Source organism: Phasianus colchicus, chromosome 1 (assembly GCF_987193195.1).
Source record: "Phasianus colchicus chromosome 1, bPhaCol1.hap1.1, whole genome shotgun sequence".
NCBI lineage: Eukaryota > Metazoa > Chordata > Aves > Galliformes > Phasianidae > Phasianus > Phasianus colchicus.
The window spans coordinates 36710561-36723988 of record NC_143436.1 but is presented as its reverse complement, the minus strand read 5'-3'; the positions used below and the strand labels follow the sequence as shown (position 1 = coordinate 36723988).

Sequence of the window (13428 nt, the reverse complement as noted above, 5' to 3'; positions counted from 1 at the left end):
AGCAATCTGCCACTATGAAAATGAGGCAATTCACAGGTTTTAGCTGTTCTAATGAAATAAATGCAGCCAAGTGATGTTGTCCAGAAGTCAAATCAGGCCTTTTTATTGCCCACTTTACAACCTAGGCTAGGCTCACTTTAGGTTACAATATCCTTTGCTACTGAAACATATGAGAGTGACAGTTGTGATAAATGCAATTATCAGTTCAAGTGCTTAAGTTACAAATAACACTTCAGGTAGATGTGGGAGAAGAACATACATGAATAATAGATGAATGGAGAAATGTCATCAAGTTATGAAAAGATGCTGGAAAAAACCCAGTTGCTGAAATCAAAATCCCATCTATGTTAGACAGTAGTCTGGGCTGCTCAGGTATTTGCAATTTATCTCTGAAAGAAAGTGTAGAAAACCAGAGATTATCTGATAGAAAAGGATGATTAGAATGAAAGTTGTGCAGATTCTACCTCCTTCTCTCTTTCTAATACTGCTGGAGTAACAAAAGGTCATTTTGATATTTCAGTTGCATGCAAATTATACAGCTTAAACCCTGTTCCTGCAAAAATCTTGCAGTTTTATGCTGCTATTTACACTATTATTCCTTTTCAATCTTGATAATCTGTTTGCATGTGTAAGACTCAACAGAGAGCAGCAGCTGAAAGGCAACTAATCAACTACTCAGATCAACTACTAACCATTTATTTTTCACTCAGCTATCAGCCCTAACTAAATCATGAATGAATGAATTGTAGTCTTCCACCAACATTTCTGAATTCTTCCCAACCAGTATTACATATACATTAGCAATGCATTTGTGCAGAAAGGAAGTATGATCCTCCTCTTTCCAGATAGTGGCTCGGAGATGTTAGAACTAGAATTCTTCTCTAGTATTAGTTGCCTTTTTCATTATTAGCTGTGTTAGATTTGAAAGGCTACCAGCTCTCTCTGCAGTAATCAGAATGAAAAAGATACCTTCAGCAGGCAGCTCAGCCCATCTCAGACGTACCTCTCTTGAGTTTGCCTGGTTGTCACTTTCTAACAGAGCTTAGCATGTGCTAGACTCCTAGTTACAGTGAGCCAGTGGTGGTGGAAAGAAGAAACTTTACTAAGATGTGGTGGGAAAACTGGGGTGGAGAACTGAAGCTCTTTCCTAAAGTCTCAGCCCATGTTGATACCATGAATAGCAAAATTCTCAGTGGATATAGGTGTCTGGAACTGTGGTTCCATTTGTTCTGGTAGTAATTAGCAAATTCACGTCTACTGATGCATTAATCACTGATGGATTTATTTTCAATTGCATCACTTTTCTCAAAATTCATATCATACTTTCTTATTATGCAGTTGTTGGAAGAGCAGATTTCCCGTATGTTTTTGCTGTAGGAACCACTGCCTGCTGTAGAATGGAAAAGTGTACCTGTGGGAACATGAAATTTTAATACAGTCGAGTCATTGCCACTTCAGGGATCCAACCCAATAGATATTTTCATATATCCTTTCTTTTCCAATGGCTTATTGTAGTTGCAGCATTTGTTCTTTTATTTTGCTCTAAAAGTTTGTGTCTGAAGTGGAATTTAGGGCTGTATTCTGATCTGTGGTGTCATAGGGCAGTGAGCAGACTTCCCAAAGACAAGTAGCTGCTGAACTGGTGCTTCTTGATGGGACTAAATTCAATCACCTATGCAGTGTGTGTCATTACATTCTGAGAATCCCAATGCCTTAAAATTGTGCTGAGAGAATAAAAAGAAAATAATATTGAATTTCAGAGCTCAGTAGAATAGAAGATGACTTCGAAGTAGTTTTGGATAAAGGAATATCTGAAGTTATGGTGACTAAAGTAAGTTTTACTGTGTTTTCTGAGATAAACTAACTGTTAGCTGGGAGTTGTAGACTAAGGAGAAATCTCCATGAAAGAGTATATTCCAAAATTATGCAATCCCAAAATGTACAATTACAGCAGCCTTGCATAAGCTTCTATTGTTTGCTTTTGAAGTGTGTGATATTAACTTCTGCTAGAGAAGAAATCAAAGGAAGCAGCCATGCACTTAAAGCGTACAGAAGCCATAAGTCAGTGAGCTGACTGGCACACAAAGGAGGGCCCTGCAGGCTGACAGCTCTTCTATGAAATCACAACACTTCATCGCACACACGTGTAAGGGCTGAATGCCAGAATGGAGAGAATCATCATGAAACTGAAAGGTGACCTTGGCAGTAGCTTAGCACAGCATAGTTAGAGTGTTTGAGGAAGCGTTGTCATAGGGGATGTTAAGAATTCAATGAGGTCCCTGGTGTTCCTCCCTCTCTATGGGGAAGTGATTTCTCGGCAGTCCTCTGCTAACACAGTTAGAATAGCAGAAAAAATCAAAGCAACCCAGTATGAACTTCAGTGAACCCTTTATGATCCTAAATTTGATCCCCAGCTCTACAGAAGCTTTCCTATGAGGTCTGAACTGTCATGTGCCATGTTTTCATTAGTGTTTCAGCCTAAGGAAGTAGTTGAGGTTAAATGGCCCAAGTTAAGCATTCACCTTTTTTTCCAGAGAAGGATTAACTTTCTTGGCAGCTCCTGAAATCTTGACAGGATCTTTCAGTTCCTGATTTTACAGTGATTGCTTCAGGTTGGTGTCTCTCTTGCTGGCTGCCCATTTCACTTGTAGAAATAACCTGCTAGGTTTCTGTAGCAAGACCAGAAGGGTGAATAGATATAATGTTTGGTATTTTTAAGTCCATAAAAAGTCATTTTTTCTAAACACACATTTTTCCACGTTAGAGCAAAGCAGTCACCTGTGCAGGCACTCTTCTGTGAGGCTGACAATAACATGGGACTCTGTAGAATACAGAATGTGATTTTTTTCCCATCTTAAATGATGTTGAATTAAAACTATTTATATGAACCAGGCTAATTTTGCCTAAATCACTCACCTGACTAAGGAGACTGCTTACAGAATGGAGTCAGACACTAAGAACATGATAATGAACATGGTGTCCACCCTCCAGAGTGTAGCCAGGCTTGCTCTGGGACCAGATAGGGCCTGTGCTACTGGTGCTCCCTAGCCAGCCCCATGCTTTTGTATTGCTCACGCCTTTACTAGTTGTGCCTATTTGCTGTTCAGCTTGAGCTTTTCTTCCTATCTTTTCTTTTGCTTTTCCCTCAGCATTTGGCTGTCCTGTGAGCTTGTTTCCTGGGTGTTAGCAATTTGCAGTGCATGTGGCAACTGCTGTCCTTCTTATCAGATCTCTCAGACCCAAGAGCAAAGTTCTGACTTAGCAGTGCTAACATTTCAGAGAGCAATTTCTTATCATGGAAGCGAAATGACTCAGTTGCTGGAGGTCACAGCCTCTTCTGTCACTGGGAAGCAGCTGAAGGAAGGATTCTGCTGTCCCGAATGCTGCTCAGTTAGACCAGGGGGAGAGATTTCCTTCCTTGGGTGAAGGGACTGCTTTGTTGTTTCAAGGTGGTGTGCTGAACCTGTGAAAGCCATAACATACTTGTTTTTCACTCTTTTTTTTTTTACAGCATTTGTTGATATTGTTTGAGATTTCCTTTTCAAAAGACAAATCTGGGAAAAGCATATGCTGAATACATGTACCATTAGACAGACACTATAGAGGTAATTCATTTAGTATCAGTTAAGTACATTAAATAAAATATAAATACGCTAAAAAAGTTTAGTAACACTAATGAATTTTGGTTAATTGAAACCTTTTACCCTTTATAAGTCTGTTTCTGTACTTCAGCAGGTAAAGGATTTCCATGCTGTGACTTTCAAGGAAACTCTTACTTATGATGCTGAAAGCAGCCAAGTTCTGGTTATATGTATACATTTTTATTTTTAGCAAGCAATTCTCTGTGAATTTACCATGCTATATGATGCTTTTCTGTGCACTTGCATCTCGTGACAGTGTGATCTGTGAAGTATCTTGCAATAGCATTGTCTTGCCTGTTTTTAAAGCAGGCAGGCCACAAATCTTCACTGAAAGGAGAATGTGCACATTACAATGGGATGCAGCATTCAGCCTGGTATTTGTTTGCCTTCCCTTTCCCCCAGGACATGCTCTCCTCCTCAGCAGGCCTTACTAGATGAGTTCAGTTGCATCAGGGCTCTCTAAATCTGGGGGACTCGTGGACAGTTTGGGGAGCCTGCTTGATATGATGATGTCCAAAGGAGTTTACTGTCTATCCTAAGTCCTGGAGGGTCCCTGCAGTAATGCAGGTCCAGCAAGCAGCCACTCATCCCTGAACAAACTCTTCCCTATGTAGAAACAGGGCAATTCTTAGCCCCAACACGGTGTCCCTGGGAGGAAGGAAAGCCAATGTGCCATGAGAAGGCAGCTCATTCGTTAATAAGAACTGTAAATAAAGACATTAGGGGATTTCAAGGCCAGCTTGAATGGGGCCTTGGGCAGCCTAATCTAGTGGGTGGCAGCTCTGCCCACAGCAGGGTATTGGAACTTGATACTCTTTAAAGTCCCTTCCAATACAAGCCATTCTATGAATTTCAGTGAAGGGGAAAAACAGAGACTTTGAACATGCCAAGTGGAAACGGAACTTAAGATATGTGTGCTTCCCCCAGTACTGTACTGAATGTGCAGTTAAAGAAGTGGAAAGAAAATGAACGGTGGTGAGGAGAGCAGTGTCTTCTTATCTTCTGTCAAGGATCCAAGCAGCAGAAGGTTCCAGTTCTTGCAAGAGAGCATACTTTCTTGTAAATAACATGTTGCAGTTAGGATGAGAGTGCACGTACCCTGTTTCTGCTACCATATATATTTAGAAACGTAGTGAAATTCTGATTCTTTAACAGCTCGCCCCACTACAGTAAAGCCAAAAATACATGCTTTTGCAATTATTATTGTTTCATAACCTCCATGAGTTCCCCGGGAGTTCTTCAAATTAGAGTGTGCACAGAAGTGTAGGATCAGCAGGAACCCAGAAGTAACGAGATTACTGGAAGCACATTCAGAATTACTGCTAGTAGAATTCTGAAAGAACTTTTAGCGTAATGGGAGTTTTGCTGTGCACGTAACATCCGTGCAGGTGTCAGTGGTAAAGGCGGCAGCAGCAGGGCGCATGGCTCCTGGCGAGTCACCTGCTGTCACTGTGTAAAGTGCAAACAGGTTGGAGGCTGGCGTGTGGGCGGTGGGGCAGGAGATAAGCAGTGGGAGAAAAGGGCAGCATGAGTTGTTTCCTCAGCCCACGCCGAAGCGCTGCCCTTTCCTCTGGTCAGCCAGGTAGTTTCCAAGGAAGAGCACGAGCTTTGTTTGCTTAAGCCTCAAAGCAAGGGTTTGCTGGTATGGGAGCAGCAGTCACAGAGAAGATCTCAGGTCATCTGACGTGGCACCAGGGCCACACACAGGCAGGGTGCTGAGCTGGGGCAGGGGCTCAGAATAAGTGTCATCGGCTTGGGAACGTGAGTTGTGGCTGCAGGAGATGGGGTTTGGTGCCTGACGGGAGCTATTTCATCTGCCCGTGCTACTGCGTAATTTTTTTTTTCTCTCTCTTCCTCTTTCTTTTTTACTTCTTAAAAAAGAAAAATGTTTTGCAAGGCCAGCGGGAAGCAGACAAAATCTGGAGCAAAGAAGGATTTTACGCGGTTGTCATATTTCTCAGCATCTTTGTCATCCTAGTAACTTGTTTAATGGTAAGTTTTACTTTTTTACCTTTTTTTTTCTTTTTTTTTTTGCTGTTCTTTGCTTCATACTTTTCTCAGTGTGAAGGATAGAGTCACATTCTTTATATGAGACATGTTTCTTCAGAGCTGCTAAAAACTAAGCTCTCATCATGCTGTGAAGCCAAACTTTGAAGACATACATTTCTTGAAATGTTTTAATGTTTTCAATCCAGCTGCAGAATTTATCTAGAAGGAAGTTGAAGAAGTAAATCACAGTCTCTAAGCTTGCAGAGTAACTATGCAGTGATGTGAATGATGACTTCTCAGCCTTCTTACTAAGGTCCCAGATCACTGAAGCTGTGTTAGCCTACTGTTTCAATTAATGGATAATAAAAAAAAAAAAGCCATAATCATAAGCTACTGGTAATGTTCAGTTGTTAGAAAGAGAGAAAGTGTGTGTCTATGTTCATCTATTGAATATACGTATTCTAAACTGAAGTGATAGGTAAGTACACAAAGTAATGACAGTGTTCTTGAACAACATAGACACTTCACTGTTTCTGGTTGTTGGAAACACAGTGCTGAATGTGAGCTGTGCAAAGGTCATGCAGACCAGGCACAAGGCTTGACCACCATCCACTTTCCCATGCCATTCTGCATTTCTCCTGAGTTAAAGCTCACATACTGTATGTCTCCCATGGTACATAAACATATGAGTTTACTGAATCCTGTGAAAATTCTCATCATTTATGAATTCATAGTACCTTGGAGTCTTTTCAGTTATTTTGCTTGCAAACACATTTAATGTTTAATTTAATCTAGGCAGATTTCCCACTTATAACCTTAGGATGGAAAGAACATTTTGTCTGAAGATTTAAATGTTCGAATTTATAACAAAATCTTATTCAAACTTAGTCTCTCATGAAAATTGTTCTTTTTCACAACTCCTACTTCCTAGTCATTTCATTTCTATGCCATCTCACTCCAAGATAGCAAGGTAACTCTAGAAGTAAGTACTTTTACTTCGGATTTTTACTTTGGAGAAACAGAATGCAAGATGCTTTTTGGCAGAAGGGTCCAAAAGCAGATAGCTTAGCAGCGTGTGCCAGTGACTTGGAAGCATCCTTTAAAGTATGGAGTAGGAAGGAATGCATTAGACATGGAGACCAACACTCAGCTCCTGCTCCCCTCAGCAGTGGGAACACTGGCTTGCTTCTGCTGGAACATTGTGTATCATTTGTAAACCACACTCAGTAAAGTATTAAGTAGGAATAACAGCTTCAGTGCTCCTATGTGTAAAATAGAACTCTATTTTTTGCTTTACAAAGAGAAATGACTGAGCTATCACTAAACAGTGCAATATTTGGCAGTTGATTAAATTGTTAGCTATTACTCTTTCTTACTAATTTTTCCTGTTTTGATAAACCAGTGTGTTTGCATATCCTTTTTTTTTTTTTTTTTTTCCTTTTCTCTTTTTAATATAAACTTTATAAATAGATGTTTTGAATGGTCTGGAAGTATCATTTTCAATTTATGAAATGCTTTAGTTGTTATAAAGTGGTTTTCCAAATGATGTGGTTCTTTTCACTTCAAAAAAAAATCAGAAAGTTAGTTATTTTTTCATTTAAAATATTGAAAGATACGAATTTTGTCTTGTCAACAAACGTGGGAGTCTAAATTTTTATTACTGGCTCCAGTGTCTTATAAATTATGAACGGTTATTTGATGCTCTGGGGAGATTCTTCCTTGAATTAGGAATATTTTTCAACTTCATGATTGTAATTTGGAGTTCCTTCAAAAAGAGTACTGAATAACAAAAAAAAGACCAATATTTCAATATCCATTTTTTCATTTGTTTATAAGGTCACAAGTTTCAAGATTCATAATCTGGTTCAGGCTTTTTGAAAGCAATTAAAGTACAGGATATCTACATCTAACTAATATCAATCCACCAACTCCAGCATTTTTTTACCAGTTTAAAGATATGCAGTTTAATTATACTGCAATAGTGTCTAAGCTGACTCAAAAATAACATTTTTGTGTATAAACTAGTTCTGGATTGCCTGAATTCTTTTATTCTGTTTCTATAAAACCTTTTATAGTGCATTCAAATCAAGGTATTCAAATACCTTGCAGTAGTAGTACATTATATGACATGACTAATGCTTTATTTCATTCTTTCCCCAGAGTTGAAGGGGATTTTTTTTGGTTGGCTTTCTTCTCACGTACATACACGCATCAGCTTGGCTCATGCAGAGATGTGCACACAGCCACATATGCATGTTGATAAGCACTTGTTAGAGAACACTTTTAATTAGAGTGAACCATCTTCATTTCCTTGGTTTTGGTGAGATTTTGCTATTCCGTCCTGGGTGCCCTAAATACCTCTTGGCAGATGAGTTTTTGTATCGCTGTTCCGTATAACAGTTGCCAAGAACTTCATCCCAGAAACCTACTTCTCTCTTTGTGGTTTCCCATTTCTCTCTGAAGATGAAAAATGGAGTTCTACTGGCAGTTTGAATGGGTAGCTTGGAGATACTGGCCAAGCTATCACATCAGCTTTCCTTTGTAGAACACTGAGCAGAAATGAAGAATGATTATCATGGTGTGAGCACCCCATCATTCTTCCGCATACGCCGAGTCAGGGGACAAAGAAAAAAAAGAATTAATTTCCCACTGAAGTTGGCTTTGAACCTTAGATCTAATACATGAAAAGTGAAAAGTTGACCCCCTGTGCGTGTCCTGGAAAACAGTACTTCATATTGCTCCTTGCTTCTTTATTATCTACATAATGAGTCTTCTGAGGTATCAATACAGAATCAGTTTTCCTAGTTAAGGCCTTCATATCCATTTCCACCCATACTGACAGATATGATTAAAGAGACTTGAAATAACACAACCAAGTTTACTTTTCAGAGCTTGGTAACTTGATTGACCACTGCCTTTTTGGCCATCATCATTTTTTTCTTACTTTTATCTGGAATTCATTTAAAAACTGACTGGTTCACACTGCTAAGGATCACATGTAGTTCTGCAGCTTTTTTTCAACTTCTGCAAGTATTGGCTGTCTTTTTTTCTTTTTTTTTTTCCCCTTGAATCTTTTAATTAAATGTATTAAAAAGTTTAGGAACTAATAACAGTACAGTTTTGGAACCCAGAGCCATTATTTCTTGGGATCTCCAGGGAAAGAAACTATGTTTAAGCACATCAGAGACAAGAAGGTATGGTTAACACTGTCATGACAGTGACTGTCTTATCTGTGCTTATGGTTTCCAGAAGCAAATGAGGCCAAAGTCACTGTGATGAAGGGTTAAAATATTTCAAATCCCTGATAGCTATGTCCCTGCTTCATAGCAGGGCTGTTTTTCTGCAAAACTGTGGCCGAGAGAGTTTATCTGTGCCATTTAATTCTAAACTCTTCTGAATGAACAGATGGTTTACGCAGCTAAGTCTTGTTTAATGGGTGTATTGCTAATGACATTAGGTCAGTTCCCAGCTAAACCTCTAACACTAATCCTTGAAAAAACAAACTCGTCAGATATATCCAGTCTTCACTGAAAAGCTTTGGAGTGATAGATCTCCGTGCAGTGCTAGCAGGGAAATAGACATCAAAAAATGCAGCAGAAAAATTGCTTTGGTTGAGGCTCAGTTTTTATGGCTTTGCAAGCAGAGTGGTAAGTATACAGATATGTGCAAGTACCTTCATAGAGCTGTGTGAGCACCTTTCAACCATTTCCAAACGTAATACTTATGGTAGTGTGACTGTCACAAAAGATGCACTGGTAATTGTCGGAAGTTTCATGGCTCTTAGGAGCATTTTGTAAGTGGAACAGCCATAGCTCAGACCGTATTTTTGATGTTCCCCTCAAGAGATGAGGACAGTTACACCAGTGTAACATAGGCTCCTTTGGAATAACAGAACTGAGCGCTTGCTATCTGTCAGCTCTTGCCAAGCCCCTGTATGAGAATATCAGCATGGAGCTCAATGGAAGAAGATCAGTACAAGTTTCTGAAAAGCTTTTGCTGCACATATACACTGTGAGATGTCAGTGTCTTGGTAATTGTAAAACATGTTTCTGAACAGTCACAAATCCCTAAATACCTTCATAAACTATGTGTCCGTTCAGATTTATTACAGAATAGGTAATGTTTCCATAAGGATATTGAGAAACCGAGAAGTATTTTGGGGCAGTAGCATCCTACCCTTATAAAAGTGGCCTGGTAAAATTACCCTGCTCAACTATAAGCATCTGTTTTATTCTGTGTCATTGTCTCTCCTTTGCTAAAATCCTTATACATTTGTCTACAGTTACTTTATTAATCATGTTTCCTTCTTCATACAGATTTTTGTGACTATTTTCCATTCTACGTTATTTGTCCCTGTAATAATGCTGGTATTACAAATAATTACTGGCTCACAACAAGAACTGTTAAAAATCTCTGCCGCCCACGTGCACGCTCTGTGGTTTATGTAATGAAAATATTTATCCTGCTGTGAGAAATTCCATGCAACATAAGTTGTGGCTTACTTTCTAGGAATAAAAGCCACATTTAGCAATCTTATTGTATTTGTGGTTTCTTCTTTACCTTGTTTACCAGTGAATCAGAATTGGGCTCTCCTCTCTGTTCCAATAGGTTCTGTATAGATTAAAGGAGAAGATCCAATTGTCACTGAGACAAGAGAAGGAAAAGAAGCAAGAGATCCACCTCTCACCACTTCACCTGCAGACATCTCGGTCTGAATATAAGACTACCAACAGCATGGTCCAGCCTGAACAGGCTCCAAAGGTTGTCAATGTGGTAGTGGACCCTCAAGGCCAATGTGTTCCTGAGCTCAAACCTCCCCCGTGTGCCAGTCCGTCTCCTTTCAGAATGAAATCTGTGGGGCTCCAGGAAAGGTAGGATGGTGCCCAGCACATTCAGAATTTGTTCTGTTTTGTTATACAATTTCTGTTGTTTGATTTTAGGAGGAAGTTTTTCACACAGAGGGTGGTGACACACTGGAATAGGTTGCCCAAAGAGGTTGTGGATGCTCCATCCTTGGAGGTATTCAAGGCCAGGCTGGATGTGGCTCTGGGCAGCCTGGTCTGGTGGCTGGTGACCCTGCACATAGCAGAGGGGTTGAAACTAGATGATCATTGTGGTCCTTTTCAACCCAGGCCATTCTATGATTCTGTGATTGCCTATGTCTCCTCTGACTGTGGACTGGAGGTGTCATCTTGCAGACATCTTAGATGTGGGATTTTGGTGTGTTAGTGTCTGTCTTATGGGTGTTCTCTCGTTTCCTTCTCACACGTGCAATGATCGAGAAGTTTGAGCTGATACTAACTGTAGTACTATAACTCCTTTTGTTAATTTGTTTCTTCCCCTTTCCAACAGTTACCTCAAATCATTTTTTTCTTTTTCCCTTTACTTTGCCTGTTTTGATCCTGGAGATCCTGGCAGAGGGCAGAGCAGCTGCTTGCCTTTTGTCAGCAAAGGACATTCACATTGTTAGGGAATCCCTAATACGTGGGAAACTTAGAAAGGAGAAAAATTGCAACTGAATATGTTTACTGATCGTGTATAGTATTTTTGTTATCACCTTAAGATCATTTTTCTTCTCAAATCCAGCTTTCTCTTATGATAGGGGTACAGCATAAGGTCTGCAGCCATTACAAAAAAGAACAAGAAGTGATTAGTAATGAAAGCAACCCTTTTGATCAGCTCTTTAGAAATACTTGTGTACCAGACATTGTTGCACAAAACTCATTCTACCTTTAAAATACTGGGCTAGTTTTCTTTTTCTGAAACTAGTTATTCGTCCAGCAGGAGAATGCACACTGACATCTGTCTCTCCTCTGTTAGAAACCTATATAATTTCTTGCCTCATGGCTGCAGGCCGCTTTCATAAAGCATCAGTGCTCTGAATAACTAATGTAGCATGCAGCCATGCAACTGAACTCTTCTGCCCCAGCACAGAAGATAAATGAAAGAACAGACACCACGCAGATTTGACGGGAAAATCAGAATGGAAAGGCAGACCAAGGGGAGCATTCCCTTTGAGGACTCTCAGAGCTGAGCTGTAATTCTGATTCACTTGGAAGAGTGGGATTTCAGTGACAGATTTTATCAATGGCTGTATGAACCATACTGAGTTTTCCACAAGTAAAAGATGCTGAAAGGCAAATCTGTCATAAAAAGTATAGTCATATCACAAAATAAGGAATGGGGGAAGCAAGCAAATCAGTTTTGATACTTGCTCTCATTCCAACTCTCATTTATATGTAGGATTCCAGATCCTAGATATAAAGCACATAGCGTGGGATGTGAGAGAGTAAACAACAGGAAATAGGTTGTATTATTGTCCTCTGAAATAAGCAGCTGTTACTGTGGGATCAAGCCTGGGCATCCCCTCCAGATCATAGCTACAGCTTGGGGGCCCCCATTCAATAGAGATATCAGCCCTGATACTGTTTTTTGCCAGGATGAGAAGCTCTTGACAGACTTGTGTGAGTATGGGGACTTTTTGGTGAAGTCAGCATTGAGTCTCTTTTGGCCAAGTGACTTCACAAGGGGTCCTAAGAAGTAGTTTCTGACTACCCAAGTCCCCATTTTGATTTCTGAAGTCTGACCCATGGTTATAAAACAACTCTTACAATCCAGACCTGAGAAAATTGTCTCGCTTCAATGAGAATCAATGCACTGTTGGCCACACAGGGGAGTGAGTCAGGAACGGTGCCCAGCCAGCTAGAAGCAGTCTGGCAGCCGTGTCTGAGTGATGGGGCAGAAAGGCCAGACACTGCCTGTCTCTCAAATTCTACATGCAAAAATATCATTGTGCATTCAAGAAGCACAACATCTGCCCCTCTCAACCTTTCCATTTTTAATATGAATCACATTAGCTGGTACAGATGCAGACAAATTGTTAATCGAGAACTGTCCATACGCTATCAAAATGCTTTTGGGAGTTTGCCCAGCTTCTTAAAAATCATTTTGCTTCTGAACGCTGGAGCTAAGTCTTTGAACTTTTTTTTTTTTCCTGCATATCTCTCTGAAAAGGCTCTTTTACTCATTTATACAACACAGTTTTCCAGTATATTATTTAACACTTGCATTATTAAATGTAGGGTGTCACAACTGATTTTTGTGTGACACGTACTCTGGTGCCCCGTGCCTTGATTAATGCAGCTGTATGTCTAGAAAGCAGCACGGACCTAACAGTGCCGTAGGTTTGCTCTCGGACGCTATCAAGCGGCTAGGACCCAGTTCTCAGCCAGATTCACAGCCCATCACCGGGACCGTGTCCTGGACCTGCCAGGGCCGCAGGGCTGCCGAGAGTCAGACACCGGGCCGGGCTGTGGAGCGGCGCTAGGCTTGGCCGGGGGAAGAGCGACATCTAGAGCGGGCGGGAGGCTGCTGTGCTGTGCTGTGCTGTGCTGTGCTGTGCTGTGCTGTGCTGTGCTGTGCTGTGCTGTGCTGTGCTGTGCTGTGCTGTGCTGCCTGCATACAGCTCTGCGTTCCCTGCAGATCCCAGCTTAGAAGGAACCCACAAAGGTCACTGAGCCCAACTCAATCCCAGCCCTATGTCTGAGAACGGTATTCAAACGCTCCTTGAACTCTGGCAGCTTGGGGCCGTGCCCACTGCTCTGTGGTGAAGAGCCCTAACCCCCACACGACCCGCCCCTAATGCAGTTCCATGCCATCCCCTCAGGCCCTGTCACTGCCACCACTGGAACTGGATGCTCTTTAAGGTTCCTTCCAATCTAAGGCATCCTGTGATTCTATGATTCTACCCATTTCTGAGGGACTGCTCTGTAGCCTCTCATCCCCCAGTCTGTACTTA

At 40.8% G+C, this 13428-nt stretch overlaps 1 protein-coding gene across 1 annotated transcript in view; it reads left to right on the top strand.

Annotated features, from left to right (window-relative positions):
• The window catches only part of PTPRR (protein tyrosine phosphatase receptor type R), a 144638-nt gene that overhangs the window by 77958 nt on the left and 53252 nt on the right, over positions 1-13428 (top strand). The window contains exons 5-6 of the mRNA XM_090138714.1: positions 5523-5633; positions 10239-10501. Coding sequence (XP_089994840.1) covers positions 5523-5633; positions 10239-10501 — 374 coding nt within the window. The remainder of the gene's footprint in view (positions 1-5522; positions 5634-10238; positions 10502-13428) is intronic.